At 35.6% G+C, this 22,222-nt stretch overlaps 2 protein-coding genes across 2 annotated transcripts; one reads left to right on the top strand and one right to left on the bottom strand.

Moving 5' to 3' along the window:
* Positions 1–718: 718 nt before the first annotated feature.
* On the top strand, positions 719–2,338 carry LOC110710626 (phosphatidylinositol 4-phosphate 5-kinase 5-like). Its single transcript, XM_021888951.1, has 3 exons — positions 719–1,319; positions 1,381–1,918; positions 2,161–2,338. The coding sequence occupies exons 1-3, from the start codon at positions 719–721 to the stop codon at positions 2,336–2,338; spliced, it is 1,317 nt and encodes a 438-aa protein (XP_021744643.1).
* A 12,598-nt stretch (positions 2,339–14,936) lies between these two features.
* On the bottom strand, positions 14,937–20,223 carry LOC110710606. Its single transcript, XM_021888930.1, has 4 exons — positions 20,064–20,223; positions 17,919–18,057; positions 15,715–15,787; positions 14,937–15,377 (listed from the first exon to the last, which is right to left on the bottom strand). Exons 1-4 carry the CDS (start codon positions 20,209–20,211, stop codon positions 15,129–15,131), a joined length of 609 nt encoding a protein of 202 aa, XP_021744622.1. The 5' UTR covers positions 20,212–20,223; the 3' UTR covers positions 14,937–15,128.
* Positions 20,224–22,222: the final 1,999 nt, after the last annotated feature.

The raw sequence follows: 22,222 nt of genomic DNA, 5'->3' as shown, positions 1-22,222 counted from the left end.
ATGAAGGTGTTAATATATCTCACATAATTTCAATTCGTCAACGAGGATTATCACACATCTCCTAGTTTATAGGGATACCAAGTTCTTAAAATGGCAAAAAATATTACTGAGTGTCCGTTCATTTCTTGCTTGTTTTGTGGGCATTAGCAGTTGTAGCTCATTGTTAGAAAAACTCTTCTTCTTGTCATTTGTAGATTAGCAATTTCCTCCGCTTTTGGCGAATGGTAATTTTTGCAACCACTATTTTGTAGGAAAATTTTCCATTCACTTGTGTGTTAGAACCAAAACAAATTAAAACAAGATTAGCCTAAATTATCTAGGAAAAACATTTATAAAAAAATCTAAAAATTTAAATAGTAATTTTAATACGCGCTAGGATTTTTTTTTTAGTTTGGTTTAATTTTACATCTAAGAGTTTGATCATATAGATTTTCCAGAGAACAAGCAGAGTGCATCACATTCGTCTGTTGCAATGTACAAAATCGAAGATTTGATGATTTTTTACAAGTGGGAATTTCTCAGGAAGATTAATGGTTGACAACAGGTATATGTAACATAAACATTTTATGATCATCTTAGATAAACTTGTACATAACATTATATATCTTTGATGAAATGAACAAAAACTATGTGTTTGTTACAAGAAAAGTAGTAAATTCCTAGAATAGATTCTATTTCTAACCCAAAATAAGCAGAGATCATTACCAAATCTTGTGGAATGGCGAAAGCATGGGAGGCAACATTGCGAAAAACACAAGCTGCTGCAAAGAAACGAGCACATAGCATATTTGGCTCGACGTCTATGGCCCATGTGCACGAAGATTTCTTTGATGATCATGGTCATATTATCTTTGATGATGGACACAACAAAAACCATGGAAGTGACAACATTGAGCCTGTACCGGTGGAGAAGTTTCTTCCGAATGGAGATTATTATGTGGGACAATGGTTCGAGTATTTCCCCCATGGACATGGGAAGTACTTGTGGACTGATGGGTGTATTTACGTAGGGGAGTGGTTTCGAGGCCAAGCCATAGGGAAAGGTAGGTTTAGTTGGCCTTCAGGGGCTGTGTATGAAGGTGAGTTTAAGAGCGGTTATATGGATGGGAAAGGTACTTATACCGGCTCTGAAGGGGAGGCGTATAAAGGTTTTTGGGTGATGAACATGAAGCATGGTTATGGTGTTATGACGTATGAGAATGGGGACTTTTATGATGGAGAATGGAGGCATGGTGTGCAAGAAGGGCAGGGGAAATATCAGTGGAGCAATGGGACTTGTTTCGTAGGAGAATGGAAGAATGGGGTGATTTCGGGTCCTGGTGATGATTTGGGCTAATGGAGACTGCTTCAAGGGGAACTGGGTTGATTCTTTGCCTGCAGGAGACGGTATATACAAATGGGATAATGGATGTTACTATGAGGGGTATTGGAGTGGAGACCCGAAAGAGATGCTTGGGACTTATCATTGTCCTGAACCTGAACTGTTAGATCAGGAAAATTGGGATCCTCAAGAGTTGTATAATGATATTTTGAGTGGGTGTAAGGTATGTGCAACTGAAAAGATTACTGTTTTTCCATCGCAGAAGAAGCTCGCGGCATGGAAGTCACCCAAAGGAACGGATCCAAGGAGTAGGCCTGCACGAATGTCAGTTGACTCGAGAATGACTCCTGGTGGACACATGTTGGAGTCAGAAGGAAGTTTTTCAAGTGATTGTAGTAACAGAAGGAATTCTGACAGTGGAAAAGATGGTGATTTGGATGGTTTAAGTCTTGAAAATTGGACTAGTTTTAAGATGGCACCACCTGGGACTCCAGGGAAACCACTTAGGATACTGAAAGTAGGGAAGAAACAAGGAGAGATTATTACTAGAGGTCATAAAAACTTTGAGCTTATGCTTAATCTACAGTTAGGAATCAGGTACTTTTCGCCTCTTTTTGCCCCATTTTAGTTTCATTTATTGACTACTTTCAGCATATTGTAACCATGTTAGCCTGTTAATGCACCTTATTTGGCTCTAGTAAGCTCGAGCCTCATCTACTTCGTTCTTACTATATCCCTTGACCTGACTAGTTGGCTTATCTAGTCATCTTTTCTTTTCGGACTAGCCACTGTGTACTGATTTGGCATACTGATGATAAATTCTGAGAGTGATTTTGCAGGCATGCTGTTGGTAGACCTGCTCCACCAACATCCCTTGATCTGAGGTCGTCCGCTTTTGATCCCAAGGAAAAAGTGTGGACAAAGCTTCCATCAGAAGGCTCCAAGTATACTCCTCCACATAGTTCCTGTGAATTTAAGTGGAAAGACTATTGCCCTTTAGTATTCAGGTTAGCTTAATGGATTCATCTTATAACTCTGAATCTTTGTATAATCTGACCATTTTATTAGAGCCTGACTATTCAATCTTTACTAGAGCATTGAGGAAGCTTTTTAAGGTGGATGCAGCTGATTACATGTTATCAATCTGTGGGAACGAAGCCCTTCGAGAGTTGTTGTTGAGCCTTTTGGTTTTGATGGACAAATTGACAAACTCGACTAATGAATGTTTTGAGTCTTTGGTGAATAAAGGATTCAAGCAAAGTTCGTTCCGGAGTAGGAACTTGGATGCGGAGTAGCATTCTTTAAAAAGCCTCGTGCAAATCTCACGTTCTAGTTTTAATTGTGAGCACTCAATAATATAAAGTCGGAAAGGAACTCAATGACTTATGTTAAAGACTACTGGAATAAAAGTTAGTTTTAAAAGATAATTTCTTAAAGAAAAGATAATTTGTAAAAGTTTTAATAAAGATAATTATCGAAGATAATTATCTAGTTGTTTTAATAAATAATAAATTTATCTTTTCAAATAAAATCTTTTTAAACAAACTTTTGATAATCTTTTAAATAAATATTTGATAAAGTTAGCAAGTGGTTTTTCTGTGAGAAAATCTTTTATACGGCTAATGGTTATCAAGTTGTTAGGATAGTGGTTTAATTAGATAAGGCTAGGAAACCTCTTCATGATCACAATCTGTCAAGATAACTCCACAAGTTGTTAGTGGGTTGTTGACATGTGGACGTGATTATGGTGGAGGTTAATGACTAAGCCTTCTCTATAAATACTCATGCAAACTATCTCAGTAAAACACAACTCTTGAGCATAAAAATTCCAGTAGCCATCTAATAACATAAAGAGAGTTATTTTCCTTCATATATTCTTGAGTGCAATAGGTATTTGTAATCACAGATTGTATTCAAGTACTTAGGGGTTGGGATTGTGAGTTTGTAAAGTGAGGTCAAGGAAGCTTCGTTGCTGAAGTCTTCTGTGAGAGTTGGGAACAAGTTCCTAATTTGTGGAACTTGTTAACGGGTTTGAATCTTCACTTGTAAAGAGTTTGATTACTTAGTGGAAATTTAGAAAAGCCTATATCTTCTCTCGTCACTATTTCATTTAGTTAAATTCCGCAAAAAGTTTTTAGATTTCACCTCAAATACAATTCACCCCCCCTCTTGTATTAGCCAGTTAGACTTTCAGTTGGTATCAGAGCGGGAACTCAGAGCACGCAGGCAACCCTGTTGAGTAAGTTCCTGGGAAAATGGCTTACACAGAGGAAAAGGAATTCGGGAGTACATCCATTCAAAGGCCTCCATACTTCAACGGCAAATATTATCCTTATTGGAAGGATAAGATGGAAATCTTCATCCAAGCAGAGAATTATCAGGTATGGCGGATTATACAAGTAGGAGATTACGAAATTACGAAAACGAATGCTAACAATGAGGTAATCCCTAAACCTATGGATGAATATGAAAAAACTGATTTCGAAAAATTAGAAATGAATGCTACTGCCAAAAAGTTTCTAATTTGGGGACTTGGACCCGATGAACATACTCGTGTCAAAGGGTGCAAATCCGCAAAGGAAATTTGGGATCTTCTGGAAGTTACACATGAAGGAACGTCAGATGTTAAACGTTCCAAAATAGATATTCTTTTATCTCAGTATGAGCGCTTTGAAATGGGAAACAAAGAATCCATTAAAGACATGTTTACTCGATTTAAAAGTATTACTAACGAACTAACGTGTCTTGGTAAGATAATTCCTATAGATGAGCAGGTCAGAAAAGTCTTAAGAAGTCTTCCAGACAATGACAGATGGAGAGCAAAGGTTGCAGCGGTGCAGGAATCAAAAGACTTCACCAAGTTCAATCTGGAACAGCTTGCGGGTTCCCTCATTACTCACGAGATCCAGTCGAACAATCGGACTCAGGAGACTGTCAAAAGTCAAGGGCTAGCATTAAGAGCTAATGAAGAATCCGAAGAGAAGTCTGACATCGATGAAGAAGAAGCTGCAATGTTGGTGAGAAGGCTGAAAAAATTCTACCGTAACAACAAGTTTTTAGACAAGAAGAAAGGATACAGTAAAAGAAATCAGGAACCCAAAGCCAAGTCTTCTTGTCACAAATGTGGAAGCACCAACCACTTCATCAAAGAGTGTCCATTATGGGAATCTGAGAAAGGCAAGGGAAAAGAAGCTGATCAAAGCAGAAATTCCAAGCCTAACTTTTCTAAAACAAATTTCAGGAAAGCAATGATTTCCACGTGGGGAGAATCAAGTTCCGAAGAAGAGGAACAGGAACACACAGACGATGAAGTAGCCAATCTCTGTCTAATGGCAAAGCATGATGATGAGGTAGTCATTCAACCTAGTTATTTGAAATCTCTCTCAAAGGATAAATTAATCTCTTTATTGTTAGAAACCTTAGATGAATATAAAGAATTATGTGCAAAACTAAGGCAAGCCGAAAAGGCAACTGGAATTTGTAGAGATCATGTTAAGTATCTGAATAGCTTAAGAAATGATGTTCAAGGCAGATTCTTTGAATTGTTAGATAAAAATATTATGCTAAAAGAATCCCTTGAAAGAGTCAAGAGTGAGAATATCATGCTGAATATTGAATTGACTCAATATAAAATGTTGTGTACTAACATTGATTCTTGCAGGTCTACTGAAGTTCCTTTAATCATGTTTAATAATGAACTAGAGCATGTTAAGAAAGAGATAAAGGAAACCAATGATAAAAATGAGAAACTAGAAAAGGACCTAGAAATTGCAAGAAAAAGTAAAAATACAGCAAGCACGGGTGTTCCCAAGTGGGTAAAGGAAGCTCAGACAAAAAGAACAGAAGGTCTAGGCTATGTTCATAAGAAGAAGTCCACTGGAAAGAAAAAGAAATATGTGAACTTACCTAGTGAGACCGTTTGTTCTTTCTGTGGTAAAAAGGAACATCGCAGTGAAGAATGTACTAAGAAAGCAAATCTGTACAATAAGAATGTGAATTATGTTTGGCAGAAGAAATCTGATTTAAATGTGTCAACACAGGAACCCATGAATGAAAGGGTTCCTACTACTAACTCTTAATTTCTTTTGCAGGTCGAAGTGAGGGGGAACAACCAGTGGTACCTCGATAGCGGTTGTTCTAAGCACATGACAGGAGATGAATCCAGATTTCTCTCACTGACGGCCTATACAGGGGGAACAGTGACCTTTGGAGACAATAAGAAAGGCAACATTGTTGCTGTTGGCAAAGTAGGAAGGTCAAGTTCCCATGCAATTGACAATGTATTTTTAGTCGAGGGTTTGAAGCATAATCTACTCAGTATTTCTCAGTTTTGTGATAAAGGAAACTTTGTAAGCTTTTCTTCTGAAAAATGCAAAATCATCAACAATAACACTGGTAAAATCGTTTTGGAAGGAACTCGTAAAGGGAACACATATACCGTGGACCTTAACAAAGTTCCAAAATACAATCTATCTTGTTTAAGTGTTATTGAGGATGATCCACTTCTATGGCATAAACGTTTTGGACATGCTAGTCTTTCATTGCTTGACAAATTAAGGTCAAAGGACTTGGTAATCGGATTACCTTCTATCAAATTCCTAAATGACAAAATTTGTGAAGCCTGCATCAAAGGAAAGCATGTTCGATCATCATTTAAATCAAAGAAAATGGTAAGCACCACAAAACCATTGGAACTCATTCATATGGATTTGTGTGGCCCCGTTAGAATTCAAAGTAGAAGTGGAAAAAGATATGTCTTAGTTCTTGTGGATGATTATTCTAGATTTACATGGGTCATATTCTTACATAGTAAAGATGAAACTTTTGATATGTTTATGACTTTCTTGAAAAAGACACAAAAATCAATAGGTAATCAACTTATTCATATGAGAACTGACCATGGTACGGAATTCGAAAATTCCAAGTTTGATGAATTTTGCAGAGAACAGGGAATAAGTCACAATTTCTCAGCGCCAAGAACACCACAACAAAATGGTGTGGTTGAGAGGAAGAACCGAACATTGGAAGACATGGCAAGAACAATGCTAATAGCAAGTGGGCTTCCAAGAAATTTTTGGGCAGAAGCCGTCAACACAGCATGCTATATCGTCAACCGAGCCATGCTCAGACCAATGTTGGACAAGACACCTTATGAACTGTTAAAAGGGAGAAAACCTAATATTGCTCATTTAAGAGCTTTTGGATGCAAATGTTTTGTTCACAATAATGATAAAAGAAATCTTGGAAAATTTGATGAAAGGAGTGATGAAGCAGTCTTTTTAGGATATGCATCTAATAGTAAAGCTTATAGAGTTTACAATAAGAGGACTATGTGTGTAGAAGAAAGTATACATGTGATTTTTGATGAAACTAATAATTATGGTTGTATACAGGAATATGAAGATGGAGATTTTGAAATTGGTCTCACTCGTTCAACAGACCAAGATGAAGAATTAATTCCCAGAAAGCAGCATGTTCGAATTACTGAAAATACTAATAAGGAACCTACTGAAGTTCCAAATAATACTGAAGCCTCTGATCAAAATACAGAAGAAACAGAAAATACAGAAGGCGAAGCAAATGCAGAAGCAGAACACCATGAAGAAATGGAAGAAAGAGCAACTCAAAATAACACTTTTATACCAGCTCAATCATTCCAACCAAAGCCATGGAAACATCAAAGGTCACACCCCCTGGATAAAATTATAAGTGACCTAAGCAAGGGAACTCAGACGAGATCCCAACTGAGAAACTTCTGTGCATTCAACGCCTTCTTATCAACACTGGAACCTCGAAATCACAAAGAAGCCTTGGAAGATGCTGATTGGATTGTTGCCATGCAAGAGGAATTAAATGAATTCGAAAGAAACAAAGTGTGGCACCTTGAACCCAAACCAACAAATCAAAAGGTTATTGGTCTCAAATGGGTATACAGGAATAAGCTAGATGAACATGGCACAATTGTAAGGAACAAGGCAAGATTAGTTGTTAAAGGCTACAATCAGCAGGAAGGTATCGATTTTGAGGAGACTTTTGCTCCTGTAGCTAGATTAGAAGCAATTCGTATTTTAATTGCATTTGCTGCATTTATGGGTTTTAAACTTTATCAAATGGACGTCAAATGTGCTTTTTTAAATGGTTTTTTAAAGGAAGACGTCTATGTTGAACAACCACCTGGATTTGAGGATCCAAACTTTCCTAACCATATTTTTAAACTTGATAAAGCACTGTATGGATTAAAACAAGCTCCAAGAGCATGGTATGAAAGACTTTCAAAATTCCTTTTACAAAATGATTTTAAAAGAGGAAAAGTTGACAAAACTTTGTTCTTAAAATCAAAAGGAACTCATTTATTAATTGTACAAATTTATGTTGATGATATTATTTTTGGTGCAACTAATGAATCCTTGTGCAAGTACTTTGCTGATTTAATGAGCAGTGAGTTTGAGATGAGCATGATGGGGGAACTCAACTTCTTCCTTGGGCTCCAAATTAAGCAAACTAACGAAGGAATAATGATCCATCAGCAGAAATATGTGAAGGAGTTATTAAAAAAATACGGTATGGAAAGCACAAAGATAAACCACACTCCCATGGGAACAACCACAAGGTTGGACCAAGACCCCAAGGGAACTCGTGTGGATCAAACAAAATACAGAGGTATGATTGGTTCCTTGTTATATTTAACTGCCAGCAGACCTGACATTTCGTTTAGTGTAGGTCTTTGTGCTAGATTTCAATCGGATCCAAAGGAATCGCATCTAACAGCCGTCAAAAGAATTCTACGATACTTGAAAGGGACGGAAGACTTGTGTCTGTTTTATCCAAAAAGTGACTCGTTTGACCTAAAAGGATATGCTGATGCTGACTATGCAGGAGATTTGGTCAATCGTAAAAGCACATCAGGTATAGTCCAATTCTTAGGCTCTTGCATGGTTTCTTGGAGTTCCAAGAAACAAAACACTGTTGCTCTATCCACTGCCGAAGCAGAATATGTGGCTGCTGCTGCATGTTGCTCTCAATTGCTATGGATAAAACAACAGTTGCGTGACTATGGCATTATTTTAGAGTGCGTTCCTATTCATTGTGATAACACAAGTGCCATTTGCATTTCTAAAGATCCAGTACAACACTCTAAAGTTAAGCATATACATATAAGGCATCACTTTTTGAAAGATAATGTTGAAAAGGGCTTAATTAAGCTAGATTTTATTTCTACTGAATTTCAAATTGCTGACATTTTAACTAAGCCTTTAAGCAGAGACAAGTTTGAAAAGATGCGTGTGGAATTGGGGATGCTACGGCTCAAGTGATTTTTGTTTGGAACCCCTAAGGTAAAATCGGATGTAACTAACAATGCTACGCTCAATCTTGTGTGAATAACACAGCTGAAATTACCCAGGGGAAAGATTTGTGAAGTATTGAAAAGTCACTTATACATACTTTTAATATGTTAAAAGTATTGAGCCATGTTGTTTCAAGTTCCTTTTTCATCATTCTTTACTCTCTGTATCATGATCACGTAAATTATCATCATAATTTACAATCAATCTGCTCTCATTTATCTTTTTCGTTTTTTTTTATTTTTCTTCTTGTTATTTTCTTTCTTATCTTTTATTTCTATCTTATTTTTTATTCTTATCTTTTTCCTTCCTTATTTTTTCATGATGAATTTTTCTATTCCTCATAGAATTCAAAAATACAAAAAGATCTTATTTGCTACGTAAGATAAGAAGCATGTATATCAACTTCTTAACTTACGATTTTATTTTATCAACATTGAATTAGATGAGTGCAATTATTTCACCAAATTAAATCCTACTACCTCTAAAACTACCCCACTACCTCACAGTTTAAACCGTCACTTTTCTTTCTCACTCCTCCCCATTAAACTCTTTTTCTTCTTTTCACTCCACCTTCACCTATCAAATCAATTAAATTCCCCATACACTCCCATAACCGGCCTCACTCTCTCTCCTTCCTATTCACACTATTCATCTTCTCCTTCCCTTCATTTTACCTTCAACACCATGAAAACCAACCGAAACACCACCCCAAAAACCCGATCACCACCATTCAAACCCTCCTCAAACACGGGGTCTCCACAACCGGTGCCAATTGCGGTGGTGCATCCATCTGCTCAGCCAAAGAGGAAGGCTAAGGCTGTGAAGGGCGGCGACAGGAAACGGCACGCAACCACCAAATTCCCATCATGGAATTACACTCTCGGATATCACATCAACTATGATTGGTGTGTGGCGAGTAAGTTCACTGAATTTACTTCTTTAATTGATTATCAAAAATGGACTCACTTGTTCCAGAATTGTTCTCATTACCCTGTTTATCCTAAATTTATTTATGAGTTCAAAAATACCTTTCAATGTGATAATGGTGTGTGCTCGGCCGTAGTTAATGATATTCCAATTTCGTTTGATGCCAATTATCTTGGAAATCTATTTCAAGTTCCTGTTAAAGGCTATTGTTCTTATTTAAAGCACAAACAATCTGTAAACATTGGCCATAATGATGAATGCAAAATCCTTCAATTTATTGGAGGAAATCCGAAAGTGAAAACTACTCACCATCATGCCCTAACACCCCTTCATAAGCTACTGTTTACCTTCACCTGGAAGGGTATAGTACCCCGTTTACAAAAACGGAGTACCGTATCACTCTTGGATGCCTCCCTCATATTCTGTCTTGCATGCAAAATACAGATTAATTTCCCTGCTCTAATGATTGAACACTTGAATTTTTATGCTCAAAAGACCACAATTCCATATGGCTCTTTCCTTACTGTGTTGTTCAAATCTTTTGGTATTGATGTTGAATGTGAATCCCCAACATATCTCAAACCCGATAATATCCTCTCTGAACAATCATTACTTAGACTGAGTCTTAGGCTTACAAATGGCAAAGTATGTTTTGTGCCTCGGAAAGGAGGGGAGAAAAAGAAAGGGAAAGGGAAAGAAGCTAAGGAAGAATGTGATGCAAGCAGTGACCAGGGTAGTGAGGAGGCTAGTGAGGGTGCTACCACCTCCAGTGATTCTGAGGGAGATAAGGAAGAAGAAAAAAGTTCTAACAGAGAGAAAAACAAAGAAAAAATACTTGAGGGAGATGTGCAAGGAGAAAAACAGGAAGATTCTGAGGGGGAACATATGGAAGTTTCTGAGGGGGAAGCTCGACAATCTGACTTACATGAGGGGCAGGGAACTGATCAAAGTGAGAGGGAACATACCACAGACTCTGAGAGCACAGCTGGACCACCTGTCATTCCTGTGTTTACAGGGGGCCTTAGAAGGAGTAAGAGGAATGTGGTCAAGCCTGCCCTTTCTACTACACACCCTGTGACTGTAGAAACCATCAGCTCCTCAGACAAATCTGATTCCACCTTCAACCCTACCCAAGTTCCCTCTTCCACTGAACCCTCTTCTATTCCTGTCTCACCTACTAGGCAGCCTTCTCATTCACCTTCTCCTCCTCCATTTCAGCCTACTGGCTTTGCTGCTTTCTCTGGAACTCGTGTGTTTGTTTATGATTTTCAACAGGTTAAAGCAGATATGGAGAAGTTGACTACTCTGGTGAGCAAGAAACTGGAGGAAATGGCCTCGGAATTGCTTTCTCTTAAAGGCCAGGTGCAGGCTCTGGCAGAATCTCAAGCAACCGGATTTGCAGGCGTGGAGGCAAAGCTTGCACAGGCTGAAGGCAAGTTTAGTGAAGGCAACAAGGAGATCTTGGAAACTATCAACAAAGTAGCCTTTGAGGAAGTCGAGGAAGACTCTATTGATCCCACAAATCCAACCCTTGATCCTACCAATGCAGCCTCTTAAATCCTTGATTGCACTTATTCTAATTTCATATGTTGAACAATTTTATTTTGGTTTTGTTTAATCTCTCTGAACTTTGGTTTGTACGCCTTTATCCTTTGCTACATTCTCTATGTTCCTCTTCTATTTCCTAAATCGGAACTTGGCTCGTATTTTTCATATGATTGTGTGTGTTTGCTGATAATTTGGTACCTAACTTATTTTTGCCTTGCATTATTTGAGCTCACTATTCCCTACGTAGTCTAGTGGGAGTATAGCAAAATGTTTTTTTTCAATCTTTTGATAATGCCAAAAGGGGGAAAAGACAAACTTCATGGCGGCTAAAGTGTTTACCAAGGAACTCACACATCGAAGGTACAAACTTTTGCTAAGTTCAGTTTTTAAAGTCTTTGTTAATTTTTCTTTTGCTCAGTTTTTTTAAAAAAAAAAAAAAAAAAAAAAAAAAAAAAAAAAAAAAACTTTTTAATATTTTTCTAAGTTCTTTAATTGTTTTTTTTTGTTTTCATGCCTTACTTTAAATTTTTGTTGCATGCCTGGATGATTTTATTTACCTAAGTTTGTCAATGTTTGTCATCATCAAAAAGGGGGAATTTGTTGAGCCTTTTGGTTTTGATGGACAAATTGACAAACTCGACTAATGAATGTTTTGAGTCTTTGGTGAATAAAGGATTCAAGCAAAGTTCGTTCCGGAGTAGGAACTTGGATGCGGAGTAGCATTCTTTAAAAAGCCTCGTGCAAATCTCACGTTCTAGTTTTAATTGTGAGCACTCAATAATATAAAGTCGGAAAGGAACTCAATGACTTATGTTAAAGACTACTAGAATAAAAGTTAGTTTTAAAAGATAATTTCTTAAAGAAAAGATAATTTGTAAAAGTTTTAATAAAGATAATTATCGAAGATAATTATCTAGTTGTTTTAATAAATAATAAATTTATCTTTTCAAATAAAATCTTTTTAAACAAACTTTTGATAATCTTTTAAATAAATATTTGATAAAGTTAGCAAGTGGTTTTTCTGTGAGAAAATCTTTTATACGGCTAATGGTTATCAAGTTGTTAGGATAGTGGTTTAATTAGATAAGGCTAGGAAACCTCTTCATGATCACAATCTGTCAAGATAACTCCACAAGTTGTTAGTGGGTTGTTGACATGTGGACGTGATTATGGTGGAGGTTAATGACTAAGCCTTCTCTATAAATACTCATGCAAACTATCTCAGTAAAACACAACTCTTGAGCATAAAAATTCCAGTAGCCATCTAATAACATAAAGAGAGTTATTTTCCTTCATATATTCTTGAGTGCAATAGGTATTTGTAATCACAGATTGTATTCAAGTACTTAGGGGTTGGGATTGTGAGTTTGTAAAGTGAGGTCAAGGAAGCTTCGTTGCTGAAGTCTTCTGTGAGAGTTGGGAACAAGTTCCTAATTTGTGGAACTTGTTAACGGGTTTGAATCTTCACTTGTAAAGAGTTTGATTACTTAGTGGAAATTTAGAAAAGCCTATATCTTCTCTCGTCACTATTTCATTTAGTTAAATTCCGCAAAAAGTTTTTAGATTTCACCTCAAATACAATTCACCCCCCCTCTTGTATTAGCCAGTTAGACTTTCAGTTGTCCTCCCCCGGAAAAAGTGGAAGCTTCTTTTACTTGAGTAGTGATGATCGTTACATGATTAAGACAATAAAGAAAACAGAAGCAAAAGTAATTCTCCCTTTCATTGATTAAACTTCTTTTACTGACCTTGTTTGGTAACCGGATCTTTGCAGCATTCAGATTAAAAATTGGTATGTTTTGAATGTATGTAGGTACTCTTAAGGATGTTATCAGCGTACTATAATCATGTTCGAGCATTTGAGAACACGTTAGTGACCAAGTTTTTCGGCCTTCATTGTGTTAAATTGACAGGAACAATCCAGAAGAAAGTAAGATGAGAAATTTGCTATACTTTTTTTCAAGTGGAAATTTTTCTTGCTAGGCATACAGTTAATGATGCACAAGAGTCCAGGTACGCTTCATTATAATGGGGAACTTATTCTGCACCGAGCACACCATTCATCGACGTTTTGACTTGAAAGGATCTTCACTTGGCCGTTCAACGGATAAGCCTGAAGAAGAGTTAGATGCAAGTACAATACTTAAAGACCTTGATCTCAACTTTATATTTCGACTGCAGAAGTCATGGTTCCAAGATTTCTGCAGGTACCTTATAACATGCCTTTTGATTTGCTTCAGTTTCTAGTAGACCATCTTTAGTTTCATAATTCATTTCTGTTACTTATATATGCAGACAAGTTGATAGAGATTGCGAGTTTTTGGAACAGGAGAGAATTATGGACTACAGCTTGCAGGGGACCTGATTCCTTCTGGATCCCGGACACCTATTGGTTAGTCACACATACTATTGTAGAATGTCCGAAAAAAAAATTGTCACCTTTCCCATATATTCAATGATTATGAGTAGAATTCCCGCCATCTATTACATGACAGTATGACACCACTTCAATTGAGCTTCTTTTAGTATAATTGTTGAGGGGTTAGAACAATGTGACAGATATTTACAGATAGAACATGTAATTTATCTTGAACATTTATATAAACATGACTCAATTTTACATGACTCGATTGTAACTCTCAGGCTGTGATGAACAAGAAAATGAACCAGGAGCTCCTCGACTTTCCAAAGTAGATATGGATCAACTTCTAATTGATCCAGCCTGGTGAGTGTTTCTAAGCTGTCATCTTAGGAGCACTTTACTTTTACATTGATCTTATTTAAAAGCTAATAATGCTTCATTTCATCTTACAATTATAATCAAATCTAGCTTCTGTTAAGCTACAGCAGAAGCAGCATTGACTAGTTAGTCTGACGCGCTTCACATTATTTCAGGTGGGATAGTGTTAAGTTAGGAATCAATATGCCAGCACAAGTTGAGAGAGCTGTGAGAAAAATTGATGGTGAATCACAGGTATTGGAGCCAGTTGGAGAATACTACGACGTTGTAATGTTCTTTGGGATCATAGACATACTTCAAGATTACGACATTAGCAAAAAACTCGAGCATGCTTATAAGGCAATGCAGTATGATGCTACTTCAATATTAGCTGTAGATCCAAAACTCTACTCCAAACGTTTTCGTGATTTTATTTTTAAGATTTTTGCGGAAGGTGCTTAAAACCAAACAACATTTGATTTCACCAACATGTTTCGTCTCCTGGTTTGGGTAACAGGTCATTATAAATAGGAAAGACTACTCTGTGTGCTTTCCATCAGGCGCGAAGAACACCCTAATCTTGCTCCTATAAGGCTGGGGATGCCTCAATTTAGTGTACGTAGTATTTGTTACTCGTATGACAGTATCTGTTGCAGTGTTGCTTTCATTGTCCTGAAGCTAAAGATATGAAAAGGTGTACACAACAGTATATAACAAAAGACAGCTAACAACACCGAATATGTAAATTAGGCAACTGCTGTTATTATTTCTTGTGGAGTCCAACATTAAGCATTGAATTTGTATCTATGAATTCTTTTTCGATTTTCCATTATCGGATCAAGTATTGTGTAATGAGGAGAAAAGACAGTACTTTAGGAGATTTTTTGTTGAGTAAATATCTTTAAGTTTGTACGATTTCCTGTCCTGTCATGTCAGATTTTGTAATGAAAAGACATTTTTCTTGCTACTTGTATTTTTTTGATTGGCCTTTTGACTCTTTAATTGCATAAATGTTTGGTAAAATTAGTCGATGATTATCAAACACAGAAACAGATTGTAGGTTTGCACTTGAAGAAACAAAGAAATGAATGTACATTATTGTATAGGTTTGCTTTGTGATATTTCATTACAGTGTACTTGATGAGCAAATACGCGTTACATAATCAAATTATGTAACGCGTGTATAATCAAACACGCGTGTAAATGTGTATAATCAAACACGCGTTACATAATTTACTACGGAGTACATGATTAATGGATGAGTATATCATATCTTGTTGAATTGGGAAAGAGCAAATACAGTGGCAGAGGTAACAGCAGGAATGAAAAAACCGTCGGGAATTACTCTAGGAAAAACTCCTTTTTTTATAAGAAATGTAGTTGCAGGAATCCCAAAGATGTAGAGTATAATATCCTTTGCTCCAATGCCTGTAAATCCTGTTTCCATTATTGCATCTTGAAGAATTTTTTGAAACTCTTCCTTTTGCAACGGTTTTCCTTTTCCTGGGTGGTGTTTCTGCATTAATATTTAATTTGTTAGACTGTTCGGGTTATGAATAAGTGAGTACAATACATATACGTGTGATTTTTTCATGAATTTTTTAGGCGTCATGATTAGCAGCAATAACAAATTTGTGTCTATTTGTTTGTTATTTGTAACTAACTTTATCGATACAATTGTGGGACATGGTATCTGAATCATGGAATTGAATTATGTCTGCATCATTGCGTTGTGAACATGTGGCCAATGGGTCCATAGAGATCTAATTAACATCCGTACATACCCACGTTCTACCAAAATAATCCTCTCAGACAAAAATATTGCGAAGGATGTAATAAAGAAAACCAATTACCTTGAATGCTTTCTCAAGAACATCTTCCTTTGGTACTCGAAATTGGGTATTGCCAACACTGGTATTGATATTTCTGCGCAGTAATCAAATCTAAGAGTTAAATCAAATGCTAAATATTGTTTTCATGATTGTAAACTAATGATGAGCATCTATCTAACGTGTTTGTTAAGTTGTGCACAGAAAGAACAAGTTATGCTTGGAACAAGATAATTAAAAGGAACCAGAGTATTGACAAGTATATATATATATATATATATATATATATATATATATATATATATATATATATATATATATATATATATATATATATATAAGGAACTTGAGCAATATAGGATAAGCAATAGAGGAACAAGAACAAAGATGAGTGTTATGGTTGATAAGCATGATGATGGCAAAGGAACCATAAAGGTAACTATATAAATAGGTGTTTGCATATGTTAGCTTCATGTTGCTTTATGTTTAATTAGTTCTCTCACTTGAAGTTTGTTTATGACAAACAAACTTTAGTCTAATGTTTAAGTGTTTATGTGAAGACAGGAACTGGCTTAGGTGAAGTTAATGGGTTGGAACTTAGCAGACTTCAAGAGAAACATGAGAGAATGAATGAAACTAAAGCAGGTTTTCCCATGAGAACAAAACCACGAAGGGACCTGAAGATATTCTCCAACAAGATGCAGAAGGAACTTTCGGCAGTCTTTCCCACGAGAGCCGAAGCATGTTCCCTATACTAATAGGTTCATGAGGAGTGCAAGCTAAGTGGCAGAAAGTTCCATAAGGAACCTGGTCTGCGAGTTCCAATAAGGAATGAACAAGAGTGACAGAAAGTTCCAGCTAGGAACTTGGTCTGCGGTTCTAGAAGTGGAATGTTGCCTCAAGGTCTAGAATACATCAATACTACAAGATTCCAAAACAAGAGTTTCATAGATACAACATGAAGACGGAGAAATCGAAGTATATCGCTCTATGATTCATGTAAGTATGTTGGACATAAAAGTCAGTCTGGAACAAGTCTATAAAACCAATGTGAACTCTTGATAGTCAATAAAATTAGAGTTACTGACTTGTTAGAAACTTACTGATTTGTCAGGAACTCAAAGACTATCAGAGTTTCGAAATCTAATAGGAACTTAAGTCTGCACGTCTTTAAGATTTGGTTTTAATGATATAAATATTTACCTAATACGTGCATATCTTTTAGGGATATGATTTTACAAAATAAAAATATTTATTTCTAATAAATCTCTTTAGGAAAAAGATAAGCTATTTTTGGAAAGTATTTTCAACAAAAATAAGTTTTGATTAAAATCTTTAGCAAGTCTTGCATGTGGTTGGCCACACAGTGTAGCCACATTGATCTATAAGAGTAATCTTTATTTATATGTATGAGTAACCTCATTTTTTTATAAGAGTAACTACATGTAGTCCATAAAAGTAACTCAAATTCATTATACGAGTGAAATCAAGTTATTTAGAAATAAGTATCCCAATTTGTTCATTTGAGTAACCCTTATTTATTTTTTTGTTTTAAAAAACGAATGAATAATTCATTTATTAGCTAGTAACCCCCTTTTTCTCATTTAACTAACCTACATATGTTACGGTAACCCCATTTAATCTTCACCGTAACCCCCTATTACTTAATTAATTGCCTTATATGTGATTATGTGAAATGGTCACACCATGTGGCTAGCCACATATAAGACTTTGTGTAAAATTTGATTTTACGGCAATTATATCTTTTTGAAAAAGATAAGCTAGTATATTTGGAAAATATAAGTTTGAAATAAAATCTGTTTTTGTAATAAATATATCTTATTATTGACAGAATATATTCTTAACAAAAAGAAATATTTTTTGAAAACTTATTTTTGGAAAATATCTTTTGAACATATCTTTTGATAAAACTTATCTTTTACGAAAAGAATGATTTGGGTATACTATAAATATGCTCATATGTATTCATTCAAAGTTGATGTTGATGAAGTGTAATGGTCGTGCTTAATGGTTTAATTCTTGAGTGTCCAGCATATTAGTTTTATCTCATGTGTTATTATTATGTAATTTGTATAAAAATTCTTCTAATAATTTTTTAGGAATAGGGGAGTAGTTTTTTTTTTTTTGACAGGGGAGTAGTTATTTAATTATTATTATTTTTGTAAAATTCAAATAGTTTGGGAAGGAATTGGAGTTGAAAGACATACTCTACTGTTTCACAAACTGCTCTGTAGAAGTCACAAAAAAGTTCATCAGGTTCCTTAAACTCCTCCTTATTTAACAACTCCTTCTCATCATAACATCTTCTTGCTATTTCTTCCAACTTGGACTTTTTCACCTCGTTTCCTACAAATTAAAACATTAATTAGTTTACATGTTATTTAGCATTATAATTAATAAACATTGTGTTATTGTTATAGGAAAATTTGTCAATTACTACCGCAAGTTAATACTACTTTTGTAAATTACTACCGCAAAGTAAAAAAGTTGTGAATTACTAACGCAAAAAATTTTAACATGTTGCGATTACTACCAAACCCCCAATAAACCCAACTATAACATCATTATATCACTTTAACCCTTGGTTAAAGCTTTTAACCATGACGTCATTATATCCCTAAACCATTTTCTTTTTTTTTGGAGGGGGGAGGAGGGCTGGTTAAAGCCCTTATCCATGGTCAAACACGGGTTAAAGGGATATAATGACGTCATAGTTGGATTTAATGGGAGTTTGGTAGTAATCGCAACATCTTAAAAAAATTTACGGTAGTAATTCACAACTTTTTTAATTTGCGGTAGTAATTTACAAAGTAGTGTTAACTTGCGGTAGTAATTGGCAAATTATCCTTTGTTATATATGATCCGTTAAACTCAAAATGGGATCAACAATTGATCGTTTGATTAAGACAATTTCTTATAAAAGAAGTTACTTAGTAAAATGTTTCTTTTGTGCAATTTAAGGCAACTTATAAATAGATAGATTTAATCTAGCTAGCTTAGGATTTGATGATGATACTTAGGTCTTTAAAAAAAACATTCGATAAGATCAAAACGATTTATTCATATTTTGTTAGAGATATGATATCATTATTATCAGAAATATATATACTCATAAATAAGAAGATTGTCAACACTAATTCTATTAAGTAATTAAAACAAGGAAATTTTAGATTTTAACACCTCACAAAAACACGAAAATTGATTTTAACACCCCCATAAAAAAAAAAATTGATTTTAACACCAGATAAATTTCCAAAAAATTGGTATTACCACCACTTAACTGATTCTGTTTAGGAATCCGTTAAGTGGATCCATAAGCCACGTGTCGTGTTATTATTGGCCAAAAAAATAAAAAAAAAGAAAAAAAAAATAAAAAAAAATAAAAAAAAAGAAAAAGAATAAAAACCTAAAACTACCCAGCTACCACCACAGCACCACCGCCGCGCCACCGCCGGCTTCCCCCCAACTCACCATATCTCTCCACGAAACCACCACCCGTGTCGCACCACCTCCCCCAACCCACCTGAACCCTCCCCCTCCCTTTCCCGCAACTGTATCGCCCCCAAAAACCACCAAACCCAAAACCCTTGTTCCCCAAAACGGCCACGAATCTGGCCAAAAATGGCCGAAATTGGCCGGTTTTAGGGATTAGTGGCCTTAACCGGCCGATTTCGGCCTTTTAAGGCCGGATTCGTGGCCGTTTAGGGGGGACGAGGGTTTTGGGTTTGGTGGTTTTTGGGGGCGTTACGGTTGCGGGAAAGGGAGGGGGAGTGTTCAGGTGGGTTGGGGGTGGTGGTGCGACACGGGTGGTGGTTTCGTGGAGGGATGTGGTGAGTTGGGGGGAAGCCGGCGGTGGCGCGGGGGTGGTGCTGTGGTGGTGGCTGGGTAGCTTTAGGTTTTTATTTATTTTTCTTTTTTTTTTAATTTCTCTTTTTTTTGAACAAATAAAATGCTGACACGTGTTAATGTGGGCCACACTTAACGGAATTTTTGGATGGAAACCGTTAAATGGTGGTAATACCAATTTTTTGGAAATTTATCTGGTGTTAAAATCAATTTTTTTTTATGGGGGTATTAAAATCAATTTTCGTGTTTTTGTGAGGTGTTAAAATCTAAAATAACCTTAAAACAATCATTACTATACGTAAAGATTGATTAATAACAAAGTAACTATAGTATGCATATATATATAAAAAAAAAAAGAGTAAGTTGACCTAGAGTTGATCACATTTAGTGGCTCGAAATTTCCATGTAAGCCCTGATTATATAAATAATTTTTTTTCGAAAAATCTTGACACAAACCGACCAACTCGTGATCAATTCTAGGTTAACTAAAGGAGAAGGGATGATACCAGGAGTTAGTTTCATCAACGATTGACCCATATCTTCAAATTTGATCTTCCTTTCTTGAGCTCCCTCTTTTCTTGTAATGTTAGTTTGAATGTAAGTTGCAATAAATGAAACCAAGGATTTGACGCAACTTATGTTGCATAGAATCATAGATAAGCATAAAAGAACAATTGACATATACTATGAAGACTTGTGGGTTGGGATTAGTATAATGCATTTCCTCAAAATGAAGGCAACTTAATTGATTCTCTTTATATATTTCTAATGATTTTGTTGTGCTTGTATATATGTATATTCTTACTCTTTCTTATTCTTGGTTTAGAAGATTTATCATTTGTGATTTTTGTATTATATTGCATTCGTGGTCAACGTTACATTCCAAAGTTTTTATCTTAAAATAAAGTCAAAGTAATGCTTGCTAGAGTTTTCTAAATTTTTTATTTCAATAATAAAATAATATGTAACAAAAAAATTAAAATTTGCTTTGTCAAGTTGTTATAATTAAATTGACATGATTTGTAATGAAAAATGAAAAAAAAAACTACAGTATAGTATCTAAATTGTTTTTCCCTCTAGGTTTTCTCCTTGGGAAGGTTTTTTGGTTCCCTCTAAGGTTTTTCCTTAGGAGGATTTTTCTAGCCTCCATTGCTAGATTTGTTCTGCTTTTTTGAAGGTTTTCCTTCACTCTTCTTCTTCTTCTTTTTTTTTTTCTTCTTTTCTATCTTTTTTCTTATGATCTCAATTGTAAATTTTTGTAGGGGCTTTTACCGGTGATAAGCTCAATTTTTTTTTAATTGCTTTCAATAAATGGATCCCATCTTTATGATGAGATTTATTCAATTAGGCTTATGTTTTTTGTTTGTTCGTGTGCTAAAGTTTGAAGATTTAGGGTTTCATCGTCTCCGAAAGTATCTAGAAGGCCATATGAGTTTCTTCACCCAAACAACTACTCATCCATGGATCTCAAGCCAGATTAGAGCTAACTCACGTATTATATTGCTTCAGAAGAAGTTTTTTTTTATTACGGCGATCGTCGATCGAATATGTGATGTAACTAGTTTTAAGGTGATTTGTACTTGTATTGGAATTTTAGATTTCCTAGGAATTGTTTATTGTAAGTGTCGTTTGGCTATCTTTCATTAATGAAATCCTTTTTCTTCTTGGTAAAAAAAAAAAAAAGATTTGTAATGAAAAACGAATACTAAGTTTATTTTCAAGGAAAATTTGTGAACCACTATCATTTATTTTGCACTTTTTGAAAACTGTTTTTTTTTTTAAAAAAACAACTACCATTATTAGAAAATTTATTTGAGTACCACGCACTACCATTTAACCGTATTGTACGACCCACTTGAACCCTAACCACCCACTACTCCCTACACGAATCAAACCCCAACTACCCACCAATCCCAACCACCCACCAATCCCCAACCTAAACCGAACCCCGACCACCCACCACTCCGCTATCCAAATTGAATCAGTCGCTAATCACTACTCCTCGAACTTGAACTGAACTAGCCATCCACTGCTCCCCCACCTGATTATGCGAGTGTGAGTGGGTGTTGGGGGTGAAATAAGAGGTGATGCATGCGGTGGGGTGGGATTTGGCAGCGAAAGGCGTGGAAGAGAGAGAATGGGAGTACATCGAGGTGAAGTGGTGGTTGGATAGGTTTTGGTTTACGGCTAAGGGCTAGTTGAGTTGGTGGTCTTGTGGGGTCAGTGGTGGTGGTATGGTGGACTGGTGGGGGAGTGGTAGGTGGTTAGGGTTTGATTAAGGTGAGCCCTACAAGACGGTTTTCTTTTAAATAGTTACCGTTAAATGGTAGTGATACTAAAACAAATAAAATTTCAAATAGTGGTAGTTGTTTTTTTAAAAAAAAAAACTTAAATGGTAGTTGTTTACAAAAAGTACAAAGTAAATGGTAGTGGTTCACTAAAAATCCTATTTTTAATAATAAAATAATACCATAGTATATTAACATTGTGTTCATCTATTCCCAAAAAATAAAAATCTAAGTTTCGCATTATTGTCAATCTTCAATTCTTCATCATAATTAAATTGACTTGATTAAAATGAAAAATGAACCAATCTTAATTATTATACTTAACTTTGATCATATCTCAACCCTCACGGGTTTTTTTTTTGTGATATATTTGTGGA

This window comes from Chenopodium quinoa, unplaced genomic scaffold, assembly GCF_001683475.1.
Source record: "Chenopodium quinoa cultivar QQ74 unplaced genomic scaffold, ASM168347v1, whole genome shotgun sequence".
In the NCBI taxonomy this organism is placed as follows: Eukaryota; Viridiplantae; Streptophyta; class Magnoliopsida; order Caryophyllales; family Amaranthaceae; genus Chenopodium; species Chenopodium quinoa.
The sequence above is the reverse complement of the archived record's forward strand: the minus strand, read 5'-3'. Positions and strand labels throughout refer to the sequence as shown.